This window comes from Mus caroli, unplaced genomic scaffold, assembly GCF_978045245.1.
Source record: "Mus caroli unplaced genomic scaffold, Mus_caroli_1 scaffold_9, whole genome shotgun sequence".
In the NCBI taxonomy this organism is placed as follows: Eukaryota; Metazoa; Chordata; class Mammalia; order Rodentia; family Muridae; genus Mus; species Mus caroli.
In genome coordinates, this window is record NW_028227264.1 from 88172126 (window position 1) to 88196811 (window position 24686).

The window sequence follows — 24686 nt, forward strand, 5'->3', positions numbered from 1 at the left end:
AGGAGTTTTATAGTGGTGTATTTTTTCTCTTTCTTTTCCGTTCCCCACTCCACTCCCACTCTCTTTCTGAGACAGGGTCTCTCTATGTAGCCCTGGCTTATCATGGAACTCACCATGTAGACCAGGCTGGCCACGAAGTCAGAGATCCATCTGCTTTTGCCTCTCAAATGCTGGGATTAAAGGTGTGTGCTGGGGCTGGAAGAGATGGCTCAGAGGTTGAGAGCACTGACTGCTTTTCTCCGAGGTCCTGAGTTCAATTCCCAGCAAACACATGGTGTCTCTCAACGATTTATAATGAGATCTGGCACCCTCTTCTGACCTACAGCTATATATGTAGAACACTGTGTATATAATAAATAATTCTTAAAAAAGAAAGAAAAGATGTTTGCTGCCTGGCCTTTACAAATGTGGCATATTTTTCTTTTTGGTCCTCTTTTAAAGATAATCCATTTTCTCAGGTATTTTATGCAGTTGTACTCCAAGGTAAATCTCTAAGAGCCTAAGTTTTAAGTACCAAAGACCTATCAATATAGCAACTCGTGTTAGAGAGCTGGGAGAGGGGATGAGACGGTCAGCGAAGTTGTAAGCATGCTTTATGTGTAAAGCATACAAAGACAAGGCAGTCTTTACAACGAACCTTAAAAAGGCTCAGGCGTTGCCATCATCTCATCATGTGCTCCTTAAACTTAGAAGCTGAAGGCAGGGCTGGCTGCCCTATTTCAGGCTCAAGTGTCCTACAACTCCCCTGTGCTGAGTCAGGTTGGTCCCTGGCTCTGTGACCTGGACAGAAAAGCAGAAAGGAACACAGAGGAAAATAATCCTTGTGCCCTTGAGAACAGCTGGAGGGTGACCCACCCCCCCCACAGGAGTTTCTAGTATTTGCCCCACGACAGAAAAATGCCCAGAGTGGAGACAGTCAGAATTTAGCCGTGGGAGGCTCATCAGTGAACAAATGCTGTGCTCCTGGATTCTTCAATCTTGCATTGCTTTCTGGGTTCTTTCCCCAGTTGGTTTCTGCCAGATGACTAGGTCTGACTCAACGATTCTGTCTGCTGTTATTTCTTTTACACGGAAGCCTCAACCTAAGGAGACATTGATCAGGAACTCTAGTTTGCTGCCTCGGTGAGGATTCTTGATGACTTCTGCTGGGTGTTTAAAAGTTCTGGGTTTGATACTACCTTCTGTCTGCTCTCTCAATTGGGCTACCTCAGGTGTCTGCTGGATGTTATGAACACCTGAATTGATGATGTTTTATTATTTGTTGCTTCTGTCTCCTATCGACTATTTAATGTCTTACTTTTGCTTATTGCATACTTAATAAACTCAAGATTGGCTCATTCTAGAGAGAGATCATTCTCCAGACCTTACAGGTGTTTAGGTAGAAATTCACTTTCTCAAATGACTTTTCCTTGCAAGGAATGTTTCTGTGAATTCAGGGCTTTGGGTGAAGATGAAAGTGCTGAAATATTCAACATCTGTGTAGTAAATTTAAGTAAAAAACAAAAGAGAGACTCTTGGTATGAATGTAAGCTATTATAGCCATTATGGAAAACCATATGGAGGTTCCTTACAAAGCAAAATAAACACTGTAGCATCTACTTTGTGGTATCTATCTGAAGATAATGAAATCAGTATATCAGAATGCAATGTACACCTATGTTTAACGCAGTATGAAGCATGACTGTCGATACAAAGAATCAGTGGGGGCTAAAGAGGTGGCCCATCAGCTAATAATGACTATTCTTGCAGAAGACCCTGACTTGGATGGCAGCACCCACAGCATGTGGTTCACAATTGTCTATAACTCCAGATCTGGACAGCTCCAGATGTTGCTGGCTTCTGAGAGCATTGGTCCTCATGTGTACATACTTACATGCATGGCATGGGCACATACACACTCAAGAATTATAAAAAATAAATCTACATAAGAAGGTATAAAATCGAGCTGGGCGTGGTGGCGCACGCCTTTAATCCCAGCACTCGGGAGGCAGAGGCAGGCGGATTTCTGAGTTCGAGGCCAGCCTGGTCTACAAAGTGAGTTCCAGGACAGCCAGGGCTATACAGAGAAACCCTGTCTCGAAAAACCAAAAAAAAAAAAAAAAAAAAAAAAAAAAAGAAGGTATAAAATCAACCTAAATAAGCTTATTAATGTGGAAAATATGATGCGAATGTACAAATGCACATGCTTAACAATAACTAGTCAGCCTTAAAAAGGAAATAATCTCACTTATAAAATGAATGTAGAAGTCATCCTGCTAAATGGAATAAGCTTAATACAAAAATCACACATTTCCACCTACGAGGGCGTTGGGAGGTTTAATTCATAGGTGGAGTCTATGGAGAAAACTCCGAAGCAGAGAGCGCAATGGTGACTGTCAGGGGATGGAGCAGGGATGCAGATACATCAGTGAAATGGTACAGATTCTTTTGCAACAGGATGAACAAGTCCCTTAGATGTACAGTCACAGCACGATGACTATATTTAATAACAATACTCTGCCTATTTGATAATTGCCAAATAGATCTTCAGTGTACTCAACCTACAGGAAAAGGGAATATATGAGGGTTTGCCTATGTTCACGGTAATCATTTCTCTCTCATGCATATGTATGTGTGTATATCTATCTATCTATCTATCTCACACTGTGCAACATACATATAATATTTTGTCAATTAAACCCTAATAATGCAGACCGGGTGGTGGTGGTGCACGCCTTTAATCCCAGCCCTTGGGAGGCAGAGGCAGGTGGATTTCTGAGTTCGAGGCCAGCCTGGTCTACAAAGTGAGTGCTAGGGCTGCCAGGGCTACACAGAGAAACCCTGTCTTGGGGAAAGCTCTAATAATGCTAGACTAAATCTTAGGCAGTTTGTAAATTTCCAAAAAGATGACCATTTTCATTATAAACAAGAACATAATAATGCAATGTTTACATTTGGAAGAAAACTTCCCTAAAAAGTGCTATTATTATTTCCGGCGAAAACTCAAGAGCTTGAGATGTACTTTTCTGTTTTGAGAAACTTAACAGAAAATAAGCCAATTTTGTTGTTCATTTCCTGCATTTGAAGTACTCTTCAATGACATCTTTCGCCTGAGATTCTTGGCCAAAGTCCTTAACCACCACACAGCTGCAACCTATCACTTTCCGAGGTTTCCCCTTTCGATCAATTTTGCAGAGGCCTACCCATTCCCCCAGTTTCTTGTTGTCATCAACCTTAATTAGGTTGATTTGGTGCTCAGCACAGAGGGTTTCCACCAACTTGATGTACATAGGCTTATCACAATTGGATGCAAGCACACAGAGATGGGCTTGGCGCTTGCCTAGGGCTTTGGCAGCTTCGTGAATTCCTCGCGCTAGGCCATCGTGGACCAGGGCGGTCTTCAGCACCTCTTGCAAAGCGGCATTGACGTCCATGACAACTCCAGCAGCGGTGCCTTCCTTAGCCATGGCGAGGGTTACAGGTGGATCGGACCTGGAGCGCGCCTCGAGCCTCTGAGTGGCTGCGCAGAAGCAAGACGCGTTTCTAAGAATTTTAAGAAACACCAAAACCTTTCACTATCGAAAACTACCTAACTTCCAACTCAAGTTGCAGGAGGCAAGAAGTTCCCAGGTCTGCGGAGGCGGAAGGGTGGTCGGTCAGGTGGCCACCCAGAGATCAAAAATTAGACACTTCGGGTACGAGGGTGCCCCGTGTTGGTGGCACGCAGTGACTGCGGGTGAGCTTTCTCGTTATTATTACGTAACCCTGGCTCCTCCTGCGGGAATGCATTTTGAGGAAAGTAGACCGCCTCCGCAGATCTGCAACCACCGGGACGCTGCAACCAGCGCCAGCATTTCCGTGCCTTCGCTTCATCGAGCTTTTATTTTCCGTTGGCCGATTCGCCACTATATGATATCAGAATTTAACACGAAAAAGTCTCATTTTAATATTTGAGAAGGCTTATTGTCCAGAAAAGTGGAATCAGGAAACACTTTTGTCTTTATTTATTTATTTTTTTTTTGTTATAGTTGTGGCGTTCATTTCGGCTACGCTCAGAGCGCCTGGGAGTTGCATCGAAAGCGCCGACGCGGACGCCCAGACCTCCGTGCCCGGCGCGCAGTCGCAGTGGCCTTTCGCCCCGGCTCCCGCCCCCGCTGGGTGGACGACGTGGAAGTTGCTGGCCGACCAGGCTTGGAGTAGTCCGCTTCGGAACCAGAGTCCCGGAGCAGCGGAGGTGGCGGCGCCCAGGCTCAACTAGGAGTCGCTGCCGAGTCCCGGCCTGTCTCTGAGGATCGGCGAGGGCGCGGCGGCGGTTCATCATGGGTGAGGAGCTTGGGAAGGGCGTCAGGCGACCGGCCGGGCCGCGGGCAGCTCTTCGCTACCTTGACTCTTCACCTGTAGGGAGATTCCGCCTACCGGCTCGGTCCTTTGCACCCGCGGGGTCCGGAGTGATCCCAGCCCGGCCTTTTCCCCTCATCCTGCATCCCCCATCTCGGTTGGGTAGGCGGAACGGGGCATCGGGTGCCTGGCATCCAGGCAGCTGAAGGTTCACCGAGGTGTCTGATCCTTCGTGGAAGCTTGGTGGCTTCGGGGTGGGTGTTGGGACTGCGTCACTTTTGAGAAACCCGAGGACGGGTGTTGTTTGTTGCTCCTTGCGCTGCTCTTGTCTGCTCGCCCACTGTAGTTTGCTGTCCGTGGAGATGGTGGATGGAGTTAGGTGGATTGTGAAGTGGGAGGGTCGGGTGGGACAGGGAGTGAGATGTTTATGTCGCTTCGCTGATTCGCACTTCTCCAACTGAGGGAACTAAGGTAGACGTCCGAGCGCACCTGACGGTGGTGATGCTCCGGTACAGCTGGAGCTTCTAGGAGTTGAAAAATCTTAGGTTTCTGTCAGTACTTAGTTTTCTCAGAAGTGTGTGGATCCGGAGCATTATATAGTTCCGTTCGGTTCTCTGTAACCCTTCGGCGTTGTTTTTCCGCCTCTCGACGTCTAAACGGGCAAAAGGACTTTGTCAGGTCACACCCATTCTTTCTGTATACAGCTTGCTCCGTGTTTGCTTTTCTAGAGTGGGCAGCTTTAATTCTGCCATTCCCCTCAAATAGCAAAGTGTAATATCTCTTCCTTTCTCCTCTCCTCTCCTCTCCTTTCCTTTCCGTGTGCGTGTGCGTTTGTATGCCTACAAGCGAGCGCTGTTGGAAGTCAACCTTTAGTATGCTAGGCAACGCCCTTCTGCTGAACTGTATAGCCCCAGCCCTTTTAAAACTTTGAGCTGGGATCTCACTAAGTTGTCAAGTCTTGAACGCAACTCACGCTGCAGCCAAAGGTGGCCTCAGACTCACTGCTATTGGTTTAGCCTCCTATTGGACCACTAGCCAAAAGGTCTTGCCTTTTATTCTTAAAATTGTGTGTGTGTGTGTGTGTGTGTGTGTGTGTGTGTGTATCCGTGTATATTGCATGTTGAGCATATTCTTCATATCCCTCACGTTTCCGTTTTCTCACTTTCTATTGTGAATCTTTTTTTTTTCTCCTCCCTTTAGTGACTTTTGAAGGCAAAGTATTTGTGCCACAAATGCTTTTACATCTCAGGGTGCCTTGGGTACATAAAGGTTCCTGGAAACATTTCATAAAGTAGTGAATGTCGGTTGTTGTTGTTTTTTTGTTTTGTTTTTTTTTTTTGTTTTTGTTTTTGTCTAAAATATGAGTTTCTAATGCACTCAGGAAACAGAGGCAGGCAGATCTCTATGTGAGTTTGAGGCCAGCCTGGTCTACATGCTGATTTCCAGGGCATCCAGGGCTGCAAAGTAAAAGATCCTATCTCAACAAATACTGCCCCCAAATAATAATAAGCAAGCAACAACAAAAGTGGTTTGTTGAGGCAGTTCTGCGGGTTAGTGGAGAGTGCCCTAAAGGTTTATATTGGTACTGCCACTGTACAGTGAGTGTCTCTGTCACTCAGAGCACCCCATTGTGCCGCTTCTCCCCTGCCGGCGCTGTGGTGTCTATGGGTAAGAAGGAGACTGCACTAAGCTCCCAGTGTCCTTTTCTATTGATGAGAAAATGAACTGGACTCCTGAGGGGCAGTGTCTAAATGTCTGATGATGTGATCTGCCTGCCTGACATTTCTCAGGACCTGGGAACTTCACGTGTTACCGTTTGCTGTTGAATAACATCTTCCATTGGAAGCAAGAGTATCTACCTGTGCCTTCAGGACAATGTTTTGATATTTAATTGGACATATAGCTTTCAAAAGGCTAAATGTTTTGCGGACCTAATTTACAAGATGACATCAAATACATTTTTGTTTTTATTATCTTGTAGGTGGCTTTTTCTCAAGTATTTTTTCCAGTCTCTTTGGAACCAGAGAAATGAGGATTTTAATTTTGGGATTAGATGGTGCTGGAAAAACGACAATTTTGTACAGGTTACAGGTTGGAGAAGTTGTTACTACCATCCCCAGTAAGTATTGGTTTAATAACACTTTTCATGTTTCCATCTAATACAGCTTTCTGAATAAATGAGTCGTACGATGGGGGTTTGTAAACTTCTACTATGGAACTGATACTGACAATGCTTTAAAAAATAAAAACCAGCTCAGCAGCATCTTGGTACAATTTAAGGTTCCCTATCTAGGCATACAAACAGGCTTCTCTGTTTAGAGCTATAGTTGGTTTAAGTCTCTAAATCGCTACTGCTTAATGAAGATGCTGTCTGTCTACTGGATTTGAGGAGTCAATGAGGCTTATAAAGTACTTTGCTAACTTGTATGTTGATGGATGTAGATGTTAAATCGGTATTGTTGCACACAAAGCACCTTTTTTTTTCTGCATATTTATTGCCTGAATCACAGTGTAGTTTCTTCTAAGTAATTCTGTAGATCACTTTTAAAACTGGGAATTGTAGAAGCAGAGTGTTGAAATGACCTGGTACCTGAAAACCAAGGAGAAGAAACACCTGCACCATAATTTTAACTTCCGCTTGTGGCCTCATTATTCTCGCTGTCTTAGAAAGTTATTTGTAGAAAGTCCTTCCTATTTTACTACTTGGGGGTGGGTACTCTTGGTGTTTACACCTTTTCATTTGTTGAGCTAAATTTAGAGAGATAAGATTAATACATTTTAATTAAGTTGAAGAATCTTTAGAACTTGCTCAAGATTTTAAATTGTGTGCTTTGAATGACTCTGTTAGACATTCCCATTACGTCACTATTAAACCTTCCGGGGTTTTTCTCTTTTGCTTTTAACAAGGAATGTTTGGACTTTGTAGTATCTGTTATTTCCTTCTGCAGCCTTTTGCCCATTTCCTTTCCTTTGATTCTTACTTCCAAGACTCTCCTTTCCACATGGGCAGGTTTTGGTGGCCTCTGCAGTGCACAGTGCTACAGGGCGTGTGGACTGCAGTGTGGGCTGTTTGCACATGAACAGTTCTTGACGGTGGTGGACATAGACCTGCACATGCCTAGTTCTGAGGAAGACAGGAACTTGCTTTTTAGTTTGCTACTTTTGCCATGGTTTTATTTTTCAGATGTAATGTGCATGCTTACCTGCCAAATACATCATTTACCAACACATCATTGAAGATAGGAAACAAAAATCAGTGGTGGTCGTAAGTCAGTTTCACTCTGACTTTGTTTGTCTCTTTTCTGAGACAGGATTTCTTTTTATAGCCCTGGATGCCCTGGAACTCACTTTGTAGACCAGACTGGCCTGCCTCTGCCTCCTAAGTCCTGGGATTAAAGGCCTGGCCTGACTTTTTCTTTTCTTTTTTTTCTAAACTTAGTGGGATTAAAGGTCTGTTCTGACTTTTTCTTTTCTTTTTTTCTAAGCTTAGGAAATGAGAACAAACTTTGTACATGTCCACCCTAAGTGTTTTCAAAATTACTTTCTCCCTCACTTAGATTTTCTTTGAAAATAGTTTCTGGTTTCAGCTGTGTGGTGTCGAGGCACACCTAAGAAGGATGGCAGACAAAAGGGATGAGATATTGACTGTCGAGCTATGACCTTGTTACGAGTGAGCTCTTGAGATGCCTATAGAGGGTCTGTACGGCTGCAGCCTGTAGAGAGCATGACTTTATTGAATCTAGAGCCTAGTTTCTATATTGATTTTCATTATTCATTGTCTGCCAGAGCTTCAGCTTTTGAATCTATAACTGTACAAGACTTTCTGAACACTTAGATACCAGTGCTCAGGGTGGTTTAATAGACTTCTGGGGCTGGGGAAATCTACCTACTGCATGGATGTGGGACCATAATTGTGAGTGCACAATTATGATTCCAGCAGGGAGGAGGCAGACTGGCAGAGCAGATGTCTGGGGCTCGATAGCCAGCTAGCCACAGAGAGAGAGAGAGAGAGGGGAGGGGAGGGGGGGGGGAGAGAGAGAGAGAGAGAGAGAATAAGAGAGGATATTGTCTTAAGTGTTATAGTAATCCAGCCCATAATGTGACTAGAAATTACAAGCAGCTGCTAAAACTCAGTAAAGGTAGAGTATATTAGTTTACATATATGTTGATTTGATTTCTCTTTCAGCTATTGGATTTAATGTGGAGACGGTGACATACAAAAATCTCAAATTCCAAGTTTGGGACTTAGGAGGGCAGACAAGTATCAGGTATGGTGTAAACACCAGATCATTTGGTGGTATTTAACACTAATTGCTCTTCTTAGTGCTGACAACACTAAACCAAAATATATCTCCTGTTGGAAATTAGATAGGAGTCATATTGTCTAAAATATGGTAGAATTTGAAACTGCATATCTTCCTTAGAGCATCCAGTGATTAAAATCTAAGGAACTCGATTTTTCAGAAAACCACTTAAATGAAAATTCTCTCATGAGAATCCGGAAGTTTGAAAAACTGGCCCCTTGTTTGGGTTTTGTCCTTGTCCCCTCTGAGAGACTGTTTGGCATTCATGTAAGTCCATGCAGGCTGATAGAAATGCAGGAACCTCCTGAAATCTAGTACTTGGCAAATGTCAGTGACTGGAGGACCAGCTTAGAGTAGTAATAAGGTTGCTGTTAAAAATACTGGTGCACATCTTTAATCCCAGCACTGGGAGGCAGAGGCAGGAGGAGCTCTGAGTTAGAGGCCTGTCTGGTCTACATATCTAGTTCCAGGTCAGCCAGGGTGAGACTTTCATAGAAGAGAAAATAGAGAGAGAGAGGGAGAGGGAGAGGGAGGAGGGAGGACGAGGAGACTGATTAGTAATACAGTCAACTGAATATTCTGTTGTTCAGCAACTCACTGTATTTGGTAAGTTACCTTTGAGATGATTATTATTATGTTTTTGTTTTTGTTTTTTTGAGATAGGGTCTCTCTGTTATCCTGAAATTTGCTCTGTAGATCAGCCTGGCCTTGAAGTTTACAGAGATCAGCTTGCCTCTGCCTCCCAAGTGCTGGAGTTATGGGTGTTCCACCACCTGATTTGAGATTATTTCTAATTGTATACAATTATACTCCTGGTTGTCATTAGTGATTAAGGACATAAAAAGTCACATTAAAATTTGTATCTTCTTATCTTGAAGTTCAAAGCGTGAAACTGTAGATTTATGTCTGTAATTTAATATTTATCACCTTTCTGTCAACCGAGTCATACTGAGAGTGATCAGAAACGGTAAATGAAGCCGGGCTGGCAAGTGACCCGTCTCCATCATTGACCGAGGCCAGCATGTAAACTGACATGTCAGGTGTTTTGCAAGGAATAACATGTTTTGAATTTTTTTTTAGGCCATACTGGAGATGTTATTATTCAAACACAGATGCAGTCATCTATGTCGTTGACAGTTGTGACCGAGACCGAATTGGCATTTCTAAGTCTGAGTTAGTTGCCATGTTGGAGGTAAGCAGACAGTTACGTGTGGAGGGGCTAGAGGGGTCACTTGCATTTGCTTGCTTTTTCTTGTGTATATTATCATGTGCAATAATAATTAAAAACATTCAAGGGTATTTTCTTCCATTCTTTTCCTTTCTTTTTAAAGATATATTTCTTGAGGGCTGGAGCGATGGTTTAGTGGTTCAGAGCACTGGTTGCTCTCTTAGAGAACCTGAGTTCCATTCCCAGCACCTGTATGGCAGCTGGCACTGTGCAGGTGACAACTGAGCCATCTGTTACTTGAGTTCCAGTGGATCCGCAGACATACATGATGCATATAACATCCTCATAAAAAGTAAACATGAAAACACACACAGATACTCAGAGACGTCTTTCTTTATTTGTATATTTGTTTTGTCTGCATTATGTGTGTGTACCATGCACATGCATGGTATCTGTGGAGGTCAGAAGAGAGCATCACGTCCGCTGGGAGTGCAGGTATAAATGATTGTGAGCCGTTGTGTACGTACTAGGAATCAAACCTGGGTCCTCTGCAGGAGCAGCTAGTACTCTTTTTTTTTTTTTTTTTTTTTGGCTTTTCGAGGCAGGGTTTCTCTGTGTAGCCCTGGCTGTCCTGGAACTCACTCTGTAGACAGGCTGGCCTCGAACTCAGAAATCCACCTGCCTCTGCCTCCCGAGTGCTGGGGTTAAAGGCGTGCACCACCACGCCCAATTAACAAGTACTCTTAATCACTGGGCTAACTCTCCCTTAAAGATTTTATTTGTTTGTGTGTGTGTGTGTGCGTGAGTGAGAGAGAGAGAGAGAGAATGGGCTACAGGTATGGCTCTGGTTAACTGCACTTGCTGCTTATGCAGGCATCAGTCCCACATTTGATTCCCATACTCACATGGTAGGTTACAGCCGTGTATAATCAACACATTCTTCCCGCCTCTTCAGGCAACAGGTAAGTATAGAACCATTCATGTAGCCAAACGCTCTCTCTCTCTCTCTCTCTCTCTCTCTCTCTCACACACACACACACACACACACACACACACTCTGTCTCTCTCTCTCTCTCTCTCTCTCTCGTAGCCAAACACACACACTCTCTCTCTCCCCCCCCCCCCTTTGTGTATCTATCCTCCATCCCTTCTGTTCTTTTTCAAAAGTGCATGTTTCAGCCAGGTATTGGTGGCACACACCTTTAATCCCAGCACTTGGGAGGCAGAGGCAGGCGGATTTCTGAGTTCGAGGCCAGCCTGGTCTACAGAGTGAGTTCCAGGACAGCCAGGGCTACACAGAGAAACCCTGTCTCAAAAAAAAAAAAAAAAAAAAAAAAAAAAGTACATGTTACTTCCTATTGGAAAGATAGATTGAATAAAAATCCAGCCCTCTAGCTTCTTGTAATCATTTCATTAGTCTCAGAAAACTCAGAGCTCTTAATTTAAGCTAAGCCAAGTTAAGTTACTAGCTTGTGTATTGTGGGCGTGTGTGTTTGCGTGTGTATACATTTGTACATGGAGGTCAGAACACAGCTGTGTAGAGTTGGCTCTCTTCTAACTTTATGTAGGTTCCAAAGATGTCTCTGGGGTTGCCAGGCTTAGGAGACAACTTTTACCTCATGAGCTGTCTTGTGGCCCAAATAAGATGACCTTTAAAAGACTTATTTTTATGTCTTTGTCTTCGTGCTTGTGTCTGCATGTGTGTGTTGATGCCTTCAGAGGCCAGAAGAGGGTGTCAGACCCCTGGGGCTGGAGTTGCAGGCAGTTGGGAGCCACCTGTTACAGGGCTGAGAACTTAATTCTCTGGAGGAGGAGGAGTGAGTGCTCTTGAGCCCTGAGCCATGTCTGCGGCTCTGCCTTTAAAGAGTCTTACTTACTGTTGGATGTTTTGGAAAGATGGTGTGCATTTCTGGGTTGCCGGGGCTTTGCTTGTCGCTGAGCCCTCCGAGCTTGCTTCAGTCACAGCGCCACTTCCTCTTCCCCTGTCTCAGAGATCTTTGCTTTGTTCCCCTGTCTTCTGAGGCACAAAGTCAGCTTTTGTTCACTTGGTTTGCCATTTTTTTGAGACAGGTTTCTCTGTGTATCCCTGCCATGCTAGGATTAAAGGCATGCGCCACCTTCACCCGGCCAGTTGTGTTTGATTCTGAGATACAGTCTTCTTATGTAGCCCTGGCTACTTTGGAATTCACAGGAATCCACCTGGCTCTGCCTTTTTTTTTTTTTTTTTTTCTCAGTATAGCCCTGGCTGTCCTGGAACTCACTTTGTAGACCAGGCTGGCCTCGAACTCAGAAATCCGCCTGCCTCTGCCTCCCGAGTGCTGGGATTAAAGGCATGCGCCACCACGCCCGGCTCTGGCTCTGCCTTTTAAGTGCTGGGATTAAAGGTCATTATGCCCTGCAATTCGTGTTTTTAATGGTTTGGGGGGTTGAATTTAGAGCCTTGTACACGCTAAACAAGAGTTCCACCATTGAACCGTATCTCTAGCTCAAAAACTGGATACATTTTATTTACTGAGATCACTTATAATTTATTGTCTGGCTAAGCAAATTTAGAGCAATCATTAAATAAAGCACTGAAAGTAATTATGCTTTGATTCATTTAGTAACAGTCAAATAGAATTTGCTCTGGAAAATTAAACGGATATTTCCCCTTTTTTTTTTTTTTTTAACAATTCCAACATATCCAGTTATTTGATGCTTAAATACCAGTTTTAGGCTACGTGGTACTTAGCTGTATTAGTCACTTTTTATGGCTGTGGTCGACTACTGTGACCAGGGCAACAGTAAAAAAGTTTATTGGGGCTTATGGTTCCAGAGGTTAGAGTCTAGGATGGAGTGACAGCATCAGAGCAGAAGTGGGAGGCCGAGTACTCACATCTCACACTGCAAGCAGGAACCAGGGAGAGAAATTTGAAATGGCACCATTTCTTTCAAAGCCAGCTCCCAGTGAGTTCCCTTTTCCAGTTGGGCCACACCTCCCGGCCCTCCTCAAACAGCACTTCCTGGTGGGGCCCATATTCAGATGCCTGAGAGTAGGTGAGGGGACATTCTCATTAGAGATCCCCACACTAAGGAAATGCTTTCTCTGGGGAGGACCATGGATTTGTCATTTCTTAGACTATCAACTTTGTAATGGTGTCAGAGTTGTAAGTCACAAAATTAATAGTTTCAAACCTGTGTTTAACTATTTTTCAGTGTAGCACCCTAGTGATGAGCTTCTTAGATCAAATTAAAATATACAGATTTTGTTTTGTTTTTTGAGACAAGGTTTTACCTTGTATAAAACCACCATAGTAGTTTTTAAGTCATAGAAGTATTCCTGCCTCAGCCTCCCAAGTAATAGGATAGCAGGTGTGTGCCACCGTGCTTGCCTGGGTATAAGGAGTTCGTTTTAAGGAACTGTGAAGTTGCTTTTGGTATAAAGGATTTTTTTAAATTAAATACTTTGTTTTTTTGAGGTTATAATACAATGACACCATTTCTCCTCCACTTTCTTCCCTCTGAGCCCTTCCTTACACTTCTCGCTCTTTAAAATTCTTGACCTCTGTTTTCTTCAATTATTACTATATATAATGGATTTTCAAAACAGCAGCTTTACTTAGGTCTGGTTCACATTATATAAAGTATCGTTTCAAAGAAACCAATTATTAAGTTCAATTTATAATTTTTGGGTTGCACAAGATTGTTAATGAAGTTAATTGCAACATTAGGATTTGATTTATAAACTCTTCCAGAGGTGGACCTGTAATTTCAGATGCGTGCTTCTAATTCTGGTATTTGGGAGGCAGGAGAATCATGAGATGAGCCCAGCCTGGACTCCATCCAAGGCGGGCTGTGGCTCAGTAGGATGCTGACGTAGCTTGAGATCCCTTACCCGTTAGAGCAAGAACTGCAAGTCACAGTGTTAGGAGATAGCTTTTTCCATCAACAGACGCTGGGATGTAAAATGTAGGGCCAGTGCCAGTTTATATTGTTGACCTTAAAACAAACACAAATGCAGTTTAAGTTTTGCCTTCTTTGTATGCATAAATTCTAAATGAAATAACTAATGTGTGAAAATGGAAATTAGCCACAGGAGTGAGTAGGTGAATATACTTAAGATTTCTGGATTGGGAACACCTTTCTGAAACCTTGGAAGGGTTTACGAAAGAATAGATTTAATTATAATCAGACCCCTCAAATTCAGATATGGTAAATATCAACAAATAAAACAGGAAATCAGGACTAGCAAGAACTCATTGAGGGAAGATTTACAGTTCTTTCTTTATGATAGGGTCTCTGCTGGCCTGAACTTGCTTGCTGCATACCTAGGCTAGCCTCAGACTTGATCTGTTGCCCCTGCCTTCCAGTACAAGATTGCTGTTCTGTCTTTCTTACTCTAGTGTTTTGGATACTTCCGTTTTATTTAGCATGTGTTGGGTGTCCAGGGTGGGTTTGACATTGTTCTTGAGTGTCACAAGTCTCTGTGTGTGTGTACTTCCCTTTATCCCTTCCTTGTTCCAGTTCTACTCCATTCGCTCCCTCCCCATCCAGCCTCCCTCCCCACTCTGCCTTCCTCCCTCCCCAGCCTGCCTCTCTTCCACTTCATGTCTGTTTGTCTTCTTTTCTTTTTTTATGACCCAATGAATTTCATTAGAGTTGTTTATAGGAACATGGACACACAAACACATATATTCTTCAACACAATGTCTTTATTGATATTTTCCCCCAAACTCAAGGATGCAAATTAATTAAAATGTTTTCCATTTTATTTAGGAAGAAGAGCTGAGAAAAGCCATTTTAGTGGTGTTTGCAAATAAGCAGGACATGGAACAGGCCATGACACCCTCAGAAATGGCAAATGCTCTTGGGTTACCTGCCCTGAAGGACCGGAAGTGGCAGATCTTTAAAACTTCAGCAACCAAAGGCACTGGCCTTGATGAGGCAATGGAATGGCAAGTATCATGTGTGAAGGCAGCTGTGCTGTGAGGGAAGCTACCTATTGGCAAGAGTTTGGCATGTAGCCCAGGATAGACCCTGCTTTCAGCCTTAGTGTAGAGCTTACCAGTGTGCTTTAACATCTGGCCTATGATGCAGTGTTGGTTTTTTTGAGGATGACATTTAGATAGCAGCTGGTTGGCAGCTCTTCCATCCTTTCTCCCACTGCCTTCATATATCTTTCAGCACACTTACATGACTATAGTTACTAGGTAAGCTGGCTCTCTGATTTATTTCCCGTCTTCCAGAAATTAAGCTAAGGCTGGCTTCTTGTCAAGCATGCTGGTACTCCACTCCAGCACAAGCATGCTGGTACTCCACTCCAGCACTTGGAAGATTATGCTGGACAGTTACTATGAGGTTGAGGCTAGCCTGGTTTACTTAGAAAGATCAAGGCCAGCTAAGGCTACATAGTGAAACTCTGGTGCAATCCCCTCCATCTAAAAAAGGATTATCTACGATCCCACCACCTTACCTTGAAAATGAAGTTCTGTGCCCTTGTCACAGACCAGAGACAGTGTTTGCTGTCTTAGTTTATAGCTGTTCCGCAGATGTATTGACTCCAGCTTGTTGAGAATATAAATTCGTTTTTACTTCTGAACTGTGCATATGGACAACCTAGTAGTTTATAATCTCAACACTTTGGAGGCAGAGGCAAGGTGGTCAGGAATTCAAGGCCACCTTCGGGTACTTGGTGAGTTCAAAGTTTGTCTCAGAAAAGGCAGAATAAATAAAAATCCATACTTAGTAGATAGTAATCTTAGTCTTTGTAATCTACCTCCACTGCAAAATTTATATTATTGCCGTTCATGCTTTATACTTTAGAAGTTAGTTTTGTTAAACTATTGCCCTTTGTTTCTCCAGGTTAGTTGAAACCCTGAAAAGCAGACAGTGAGCCCATTCACGTCAGCGCCTGTGAACCAACGCTCCATCACACACTCATCGGAACCAGTCAGATGTGCTTCCTGTGAGTGCTGGGACTGTGTGCTTCCGGCATAGACAGACCTGCCTGACTTCAATATTTGTAATAAATATAAAAACAAGTATTTGGTGAGAGGGTTAGCTTGATTCAATCACCCAAATGGTTTATGTAATGTAAAATATTTCTTCCTGGTTTTCATGTGTTAAGGTATATATTCTATTTGTATGGAATTCTTACTCAGATACAGTTCTATTAAAGAATGTATACTCTTAGGGGGAACCCTCCTATTTTTAAATTAGTGGTTGCATCTTGTTTGTATAAACACTAATATTTAGCTCAGACTCTTTGCCCCTTAAAATGAATTAAGGCTTTCCAAAGATTAGTCTTAGCGAAGTAGATTAGAAATACAGTGTATAATCTTCATTTGCTTAACTGACTAGTTTATTTTGTTGGCTCACTTTACTGACTTACGTTATTTTACAGTACTTCTACTTGTCAAAAGAAGTTCGTGTATGTTGACCTGAACTTTGTGCAGGAACTGTAAGAAGGTGGGGCTCTGCTCTGTTGCTCTGCTAGGCCCTAGACAGTGAGGTAGGGTTCAGAGTCAGGCTTGTGGGTCAGAAACTTGTGTCCTAAATAAATCATACTGTCTACGGATATCCAACACTGGGAACACAGACACCTAGGTGTGGTGGCACACACTTGTAGTCCCAGTACTCAGGAGACAGAGGTGGGAAGACCCAAGAGTTCAGCTTTGTGGTGAATCTGAGGCCAGCCTGGGCTCCTTGAGACTATGTCTCAAAACAAAACAAAAAAACCAACCAATCAAAAAAATTATGCTCAAGTAGTTATGGATTTCAAAGTAATGTTTATATAAACTTGTCTATGCTAGTAAAATGATAAGGGATACGGTCTGCACTATCCCAAATGGCTGTTTGATGAGTTCACAACACAATACAAAACCTTCACATGAAAAGAAATAAAAAGCAATTTTAATAAGCAGTAACGAGATGTCTTTAGTGTCTTCCATTCATTTACCTTGGTATGAAATTGGCTAAAAGTAAAAATCTTACTGGTTCTGTAGCAAAAATATTCCAAGTTTTAAAGAGTAGGTATACTGTGTAGGTTTTAAGATTGTCGTCTAAGGAATTTTCTGAACAGTAACCTACCACAGTGAGCAGCATGGTCCATATGTTACTAACACTGTGGCTCTTTCAGTAAGTTGGACAACTGGCATTTAAAAATATGGCATTGGGGCTGGAGAGATGGCTCAAAGAGCACTGACTGATCTTCCAGAGGTCCTGAGTTCAATTCCCAGCAACCACATGGTGACTCACAACTATCTGTAAATGGGACCTGAGGACAGCAACAGCGTATGCACATATATAAAATAATCTTTGAAAAAAAAAAATTAGGCATTGATAGAGACTTGGGCTCTAGCCTTTCCTGCCATATATGTGGTAAGTGAATGGGATCTTTAAGCTCCATGCTGGCCTCAAACTCCCAGTGATCCTCATGTCTGCTTCCTGTAGCACTGAAGTTGTGGCTGTGTAACCACTGTAGCCAGCTTGGGATTCATAACCTTTTTGTTCTTGCCTCTTTATAGTTGAATTTATTTGAAATCTTTCTAGGAACTTCCTTCCTCCAGGCACAGTTATTCTCAGTGTGACTGATCAACACAAAATGAACAATGGGTAGAGGCTTTTGTCTTTGTATGAATACCAGTAGCTATACAGTTGGTCATTCCATTTCATTGGGATATATTCATACTTGAGGTCAGCAGTGGCTCAGTAGATTGTTGGGTATGGAAGGGTGAGCATCAATATCTTATAACCAGCACATGTGTAAAAAGCCAGACATATTTTCCAGCCCAATGCTGGAGACAGTCTAGCCAGTCTTGAAATGGCAAGGTCCAGTGAGAATCCTGTCTCATAAAGTAAGGTGTGATATGCTCGAAGATGGAATCGTCAATTCCTATGACCTTCACATCTACACACACAGATAAGTGGACCCCTTGCCCCTAATATATACCTGCAAAAATATATTTAAGTTACAGATTTAAGCAGATTCAACCTTAGAAGCAACTGGCAAAGTTTCAGTGAAACCATACAAAGTTAAAATGTTAACCACTGAGCTATCTGGAAGGAAAGCTTGTGATACAGTGGAAATTCTCTTTTTCCACTACGGACAGCACTTTAGTCTTTGACACATACAGGACAAGCCCTTACTGCATCTTTTTCTAAAAGTGCCTTGCTTTGTTGGTTCACTACCTTGTCTTCCATTTCAGTTTTAGAATTGGCTTTATTAACTACTTATGAACTTTGGGGGGGGGGGGTTTGCTTCTATATGTACCCAACCAATGGGATGAACTTGGGGAAAACAGCATTTAATGATACTAACCCACCAGTATGGCTGCATCTATTTGTACAGATTTCTAAATGCCTTCTGACAAGTTTACATGGTATCATACTTTGTCTTACTTACTTGTCATCCCCCTCACACACACCTGAGACAGGGTTTCTCTGTGTAGCCCTGGCTGTCCTGGAACTCACTTTGTAGACCAGGCTGGCCTCGAACTCAGAAATCCACCTGCCTTTGCCTCCCAAGTGCTGGGATTAAAGGCGTGCGCCACCACTGCCTGGCTACTTGTTTCTAGTCTCTTCTTTATATTTGCTTTTTGAGGCAGGATCTATGTTTTCATACTCAGAGATCACTTGCCTCTGACACCAGCATGTTGGGATTAAAGGTATGCAACACCACACCAGGATTTTTGTGAAAAGGTTGACTTTAAATCATGTCATGCTGTATCATAGTCTTTCAGGCAGGAGTAGCATATAAAACATTTTAATTAAAAAAAATACAAGTATGGTTACATAAAATATACAGATCTATGCCAAAGTTTTAACTTAATTTCTTTTGGTTGAGACCGGGTCTCTGTCGAAATCCTCTTGTCTGAGCCTTCCAAGTCCAGAGATTACAGGTGATATTCAGCCCAGTACCCTAACACAGGACGCTCAGGTTTTCACCCTGGTGGAGCCAGCTGAGTTGATGCACACGAGAGACCTCACTCCACCATTGCAAAGTCTCTGAGGCTGTGGGACTTTTGTCTCTTGGCCTTATAGCCAGGACGCAGGAACTCTATCTTCCTCTTCTTTGCTTCACTCTTATTTTTATGTTTCTTCAGCTTCTTCTTGGCAGCAATATCGGGATTGGTTACAAACTTGAAGAGAATCCAGAAATCTTTCATTACTTTTAAAGTACATGTGAAGAGAATCCCCCAAATTACACGCAGAGCAACATGTGTCATTAATGAAACTCCTCCTCCGAAGCCTTCATTCCCCTCCCAGGGAACAGTGGCACACGTGTGCATGCATACCCCTAGTTGAAAGCACTTGTTAAGCCAGTAGACAAGCCACACTTATAACCGCAAACTCACCTCCAGGGCCTTCCTCTTTTTCCGGAGAGCCCTCTTCTCACTAGCCTGTTTCTGGACAGAGGCAAAGGCTAGTGAGAAGCTCTCCAGCCCAACCAGCTTTTTGAGTAATTCTATGATTTCCTGGGATAGATTCTTCAGCACAGGATCTAATCACAGAAAGAAAAGATTAGAAGCAATCACATCAAAGAAGTAACCTCTGAAGTCCTATGTTGTCATGACAACACAAATCTGAAACTGGTTTCTGAGTGCCTAAGATGGGAGGGTGTGGAACCTTTGCCAGATGGAACGAGACAGCAGGAACCTGGGTTCCCTCCGTGAGCCTGCTCTGTTCTGCAGCTGTGGAGGAGGTAGGACTTCTCTGGCCTCTGGTGTACAGGTCAGAGCTGGGCCCACAGCATTGTTCTGTGATGAGAGGCTGAGAAGCTGTATTCTTTCCTACCCTCCCTGTCTCCCTCTCTGTAAAATGCAAATCAGCCACAGAGTTTGCCTAAGGGGAATTACGATGTCTACCAAGTCCCTAACACAGAATGGACTGTTTTGAATACTCTAGGCACCAAAGAATATCACTTCAACACGAACACAAAGTACAGTGAGCAAAAGATGGACTAGGCTGAACAGCTAAAACCAGTCTTCTAAATGTGCGGATAACTATAGCATTAGGTAGAAGAACCTTAGGACCAATTGCTAAGACCGCAATGAAATCATACACTAATTTCTATTTTCTTTCTATTAGTTATTTAGGCCACACATTTAAAAAACTACATTATGAGGTATTTGTAAATAAGCAAAACATGAAAACCTGGGATCTAACATCAAGTCTGCTTCCTTTGTCTTATATTTAAACTGTTCTGAAGTTTTTTTATTTTCTTTTTTGAGATTCTTTTCCCATGTAGCTCAAGCAAAGCCCAAACTCCCAGTTTTCCTGACTGAGTGTGCTGGGGCGGCAGGTACACAACACCTGTCCAGCTCCCTGTGAGGTTTAGGATACCCCAAGCCTGCCCGACAGTATAGTCATCATTTTGTACAAGTGAAACATTTTTAAAGACTGTTTCACTGTGTAGTCTTGGCTATCCTTGAATTTGTCAAGATCCATCTGCCTCAGGAGTCAAACTCAACACCATTCACTTTTGCCACGACTGGAAGCACACAAAGTTTGTTCAATACAATGGAAAATGTTTGTCAATTAACTGTTTTCTTCCTTTAACTCTAGCAGGAAAGGAAGACAGGAAGAGGTCATCCAGTATCCAGGAGAGAAGGAAGGGTCCCAGTGTGCAGACCTCAGGACACTGATGGCAGGGTTACCTTGCTCCGCAAAGGTGCTGTTGAGTTCTCGAAACAGGGGAGCGATGATCAGTGGGAGGTAGGGCTTTACCCGGTCTACTCCAAGATCCACAGCTACGGCACCAAGGAACTTAAAGATGCAGGTTCTCTGAAAGAAGACAGTGTTTCCACTTGAAATGTTTCTGCTCAAAATTCAGTCATGTAAGCAGTGTTCATTTGAAAAGCAGAGTTCAGATATTGTTGCAGTGTTAGGTTCAAAATATAAAATCCCAAGGATCCGAAAGTCTCACGAATAACATTAAAATACTCAACAAAAACCCCCAAGCCCCCAAACATCCCAAACCTAAAACTACCAAATTTCAGGCATCAGGCATTGTAACTGTCTGCCTCTATGTAGCACTTGGGAGACTGAGGCAGGCATCCTTCAAGTACAAGTTTCAGACAGCTTAGGATAGACAGCAAGTTCAGTCAAACGAATCAGAACCCGTGTTAGGCTGGGGGTAGTGGTGCAGGCACTCAGGAGGCAGAGGCAGGTGAATCTAAGTTTGAGGTTAGGCTGGTCTAGATAGTGAGTTGCAGGACTGTCAGAGTTATACAGAGAAATCCTCTCTCCAAACACTAAAACCCAACCAACCAACCAACCAACCAACCAACCAACCAACCAACCAACCAACCAAAAGCCCTGTGTGAAAAACAGGAGCCAGGCATACACCTCTGATGCCAGCATTCGGGAGGCAGAGGTAGGCAGAGCCCTGTGAATTCCAGGAGGGCAGAGCTGAGCTGAGCAGTGCCCCAGGCCAGCCAGAACTATGTAGTAAGCGGAGACCCCTTCTTAGACAACAAAGCTTTTCAGTTGTCCTGTTGCTGTACCTTTAAGGGGTTTCTGGGCGAATAGGCTGCTTCCAGCTTAGCCATTCGGGACAGCTTCTGGATCAGCCACATCAATGTCGCCGGCTTGCTGGTCTCTTCCTTCTTTTCTCTGTCCGACTCCGTCTTCCCACCTACACCAGCCTTCTCTTCCGCCGCCTCTCTGGCCAGAGCATCTGCTAAAGTGTCTTGTTCTTCTGAGTCCTTTACCTCTCCTCGATTGTTCCCAGATTCAAGTTCCAGCAAATATAAGACTTTTGCTATGAACAGTAAATTCTTAACAACCTTGAAAGTGTGGAGGGGGGAGGTTAGAAACAAGTGTGGCTTGTTGGAGCCTAACCATCCTAAGGTGCAGTAGACAGAGACTGTGGGCTCAGCACTGTGCACTGATGCCTGTGTGCTTCAAACTCTTAAGTTCTACAGAGCGCAGCCAAATTCACCGTCATGTAACTGTCTCTACCTGGCTTAGCTCTGTCCTCAAAAACCACAGAACAGGTAAGAATTTCTCTATGGAATAACCATTTTTGTTTTACCTTGCACTAAACTCTTTGACTGCAATTATGCAGCAGTAATACTAACTGACTAGTTGCCTCCTCTCCATGCTCTGATTTAACTACAGAAGGCCTCTCTGAGCGCTTATTACCAGGAACAAATCAAAAACAAGACGAAGCTCAGTTCTTCTAAGTCCCAGTAAGGTACAATGTTACTGTGGGCAACCAGGACTCAACAGTCTTTAGAATTTAATTCTGCTGTCCATCCCTTCCCCGACCCTGCCATATGATAAACCATGTTACCATTTACTTTTTAAAGATAAGAGTTGAGACCTGTAGCCCAGGCTGGCCTCAAACTGCTGGCAAGCCTCCCACCTCAGCCTCTCAAGGGCTGGGATTACAGGCATGAGCTATTATACTGGTCACAATTACATTTCCTCTTATGGAAGTACATGAACCATTTTTTAAGAATGGGATAATGTATCTTTTTTAAGGACACCAATTTTTAGGTCAAACTGTGAACCACATTCTTTCTCTTTAACTTCCGGGGGAGAAGGAAATTCATTATCAGGTTGTACTCCAACACCTAACCCATCAATGAACCCTTTTAAAAGCTTTAGTCACTAAGCAGACTTGGGAATGGTGGTGAAGCCACGTTATTCCAGTATGAACCAGAGTCAACTAGACATGCATGTACAGCTAGCTGCCTACATACTGGAGTGGATGTTTACACTTCATGAAATATGCCAGACACTAAAGCTGGCTAAAAACCAAAGAAAGCAAATAACAATTGCAAGCCTATGCTTAGTCGGCCCGCTCTCTCATCCTAAGACGACTCCATACACTCTTACCTGCTCTCCCAGAGACTCATCTAAGAATTTGGAATGCAGCTGGTGGCATGAAGCCAGGGAGATACTCTTCATCTGTGAGAGGAAACGGACATTAGCACACAGACAGCACATTTGCTGGATTATTAAAAAACAAAAACAAAAATAAAAAAATCCACCAACCAACCAAAAAACCCCAGTCACGTGTAACAGCTGGGTACAGTGGCACTCCTCTGAAATCCGAGCACACCAGGCACCTGAGCCGGAGGAGCCCAGTGAATTCAAGGCCAGCCTGGCAAACACAGTGAGCTCCACAACTCCTTTATGTTAGGAGAATCCCGAACCCCCAACCCCAACAATAACCCCAAACAAAGCTGCTATTAATCCCATGTGCAGCAAGGCACCAGGGGGAGCGTCTACCACCCAGGGGACGGGTGAGCCCCAGGCAATCCATACAGCACAGCAAACATCTCACTCCACTTAGAAGGGAAGAAATGGCTTCAGAGAAACTGTATCTTAACAAACATACAAGCCATAACCACAAAACCCACGCTAGGCATGGAGTGGTGCAACTCCCAGGACGTGGAAGGCAGGAGGTCACAGTAACTCTCAGGTCAGCTTGATTTTAGGCTAGCTAGGGCTATGCCAAGCCTGTCTTTAAAAAAATAAAATAATAAAAAAAAAAGGTACCTTCTGGCCAAGGTCACTTGTTAGGAACCTGACTGCTATAGGGTCTGAGGTCTTCTTTTTGGTCTTTTTGCCTTTCCACTTTTGAATGAGCTCCTCTGGTTGGCAAGAGGCAAAGAGCAATCCGAAAATCTGGGCTGCTGTGAGCCACACCCAGCTGTGTGGGTGTCTGAGGTGAGAGTGCACATGATCTGAAAGAGCAGAATGCATGGTCAGGCACCCCACACTTTCCTGACTCCCTGGACAGGAACATGAACAGAGGGAAGCATGCACGGAGCCTCTCTTATGGGCTTAGACGGAGGAGCTAAAGAGAAAAATGACTGTCTCTGCTTTCCAAGTCACTGAGACTGGGGATAAGAGGTAGAGACAACAATTATAATGTTAACTGTATGGTAAATGATGCATGAAACACACACACCCACACTCCCCCCACGCCCCACCGTTCCCTATGAACTGGTGCCACAGTGCCAGGTTCAGAACTCAGGGAGATAAGATGTGGTTCTCAGGCCACGTGTATAGGTCAGAAATGTAAATGTGTACACAGATACACGCTTAGTTTTACGAGAAACTGGAGATAGAAAGGATCATTTCTTTCTGAGCACTTCCTAAGTATGTGCTATGGTAACCCCTCAGCCACCACAACTGTGATGGAGAGCTGCAGCTTTATCTTACAGAGGAAAGAGATGCTCCCGGGAGGCTGGGGACATGCAGAGTCAGGCTGGGCCTCAGCCCGACCCCACCCAGAACTCATAGTGCTTCAGCAATAGGATGGATACAAGGCCTCTCCATCACTGCTCCTGGCAGGTAAAACTGTGAGGCTAATGTGACTGTCAGTTAACTGCGGCATTCTACATGAGTATCCATTTACTGACTAATCTAAACTTATACGTTAAAGTTCAGGGTTACACTGTGCATTCAGAGACTTCTATATAGTACACAGGAATTTAATGTCCTCAAGTGAAAGGGCATCTACTGAGCTGTACTGTCATGACATGCTGGCTGACTACACTAGGACACTAGTGTCTCTAGGGAGCTAAGCTACCATGGAAAACATCTACTTCATAAAGGGACTGGATGGAGATACACTGTGTGCGGATCTCAAACCGTATTGCAAACAATCTTACCCCCTCTCCCTCCCTCTACTCCTTATTAACAAGGGCCCTCAGAGAGGGTTCTTAACTATAGGTCTCATCTCAGCAAAGCTGGGAGAAGACAGGAAGGAAAGGGGGATGAGGAAGGAAGAGCTGGTGTCTGTGTGCAGGCACGGGGAGTGTGTGAAGGAAGCCCTCCCAAAGCACTTCCATGTTTGCCTTTTCAAAACTCAATGTCCTCTGTTTCAAAGATAAAATGTGCTAGTGACGAAGAAATACCCTTTCCCCCCAGATTTCAGTGTAATAATCTGATGGGAC

The 24686-nt window shown here is 43.6% G+C and overlaps 2 protein-coding genes and 1 pseudogene across 2 annotated transcripts in view; 1 reads left to right on the plus strand and 2 right to left on the minus strand.

The window, feature by feature from the left end:
- Nucleotides 1-2291: 2291 nt before the first annotated feature.
- On the minus strand, nt 2292-3875 carry LOC110304112 (small ribosomal subunit protein eS12 pseudogene; annotated as a pseudogene).
- Nucleotides 3876-4095: 220 nt separating this feature from the next.
- Nucleotides 4096-16699, plus strand: Arl1 (ARF like GTPase 1). The gene is made up of 6 exons (XM_021175363.3): nt 4096-4302; nt 6299-6436; nt 8504-8585; nt 9702-9813; nt 14545-14723; nt 15631-16699. Exons 1-6 carry the CDS (start codon nt 4299-4301, stop codon nt 15659-15661), a joined length of 546 nt encoding a protein of 181 aa, XP_021031022.1. The 5' UTR covers nt 4096-4298; the 3' UTR covers nt 15662-16699.
- A 1817-nt stretch (nt 16700-18516) lies between these two features.
- The window catches only part of Utp20 (UTP20 small subunit processome component), an 81159-nt gene continuing 74989 nt past the window's right edge, over nt 18517-24686 (minus strand). The window contains exons 57-62 of the mRNA XM_021175362.3: nt 23281-23468; nt 22615-22686; nt 21276-21557; nt 20427-20553; nt 19125-19270; nt 18517-18908 (exon numbers count right to left, since the gene is read on the minus strand). Coding sequence (XP_021031021.1) covers nt 18753-18908; nt 19125-19270; nt 20427-20553; nt 21276-21557; nt 22615-22686; nt 23281-23468 — 971 coding nt within the window. The 3' untranslated portion in view covers nt 18517-18752. The remainder of the gene's footprint in view (nt 18909-19124; nt 19271-20426; nt 20554-21275; nt 21558-22614; nt 22687-23280; nt 23469-24686) is intronic.

Coding starts and splice junctions, on each gene's coding strand:
- Arl1 (XM_021175363.3), top strand. Junction 9,814..14,544: donor AGTTAGTTGCCATGTTGGAG/GTAAGCAGACAG, acceptor CATTTTATTTAG/GAAGAAGAGCTGAGAAAAGC. Junction 14,724..15,630: donor CTTGATGAGGCAATGGAATG/GCAAGTATCATG, acceptor TTGTTTCTCCAG/GTTAGTTGAAACCCTGAAAA.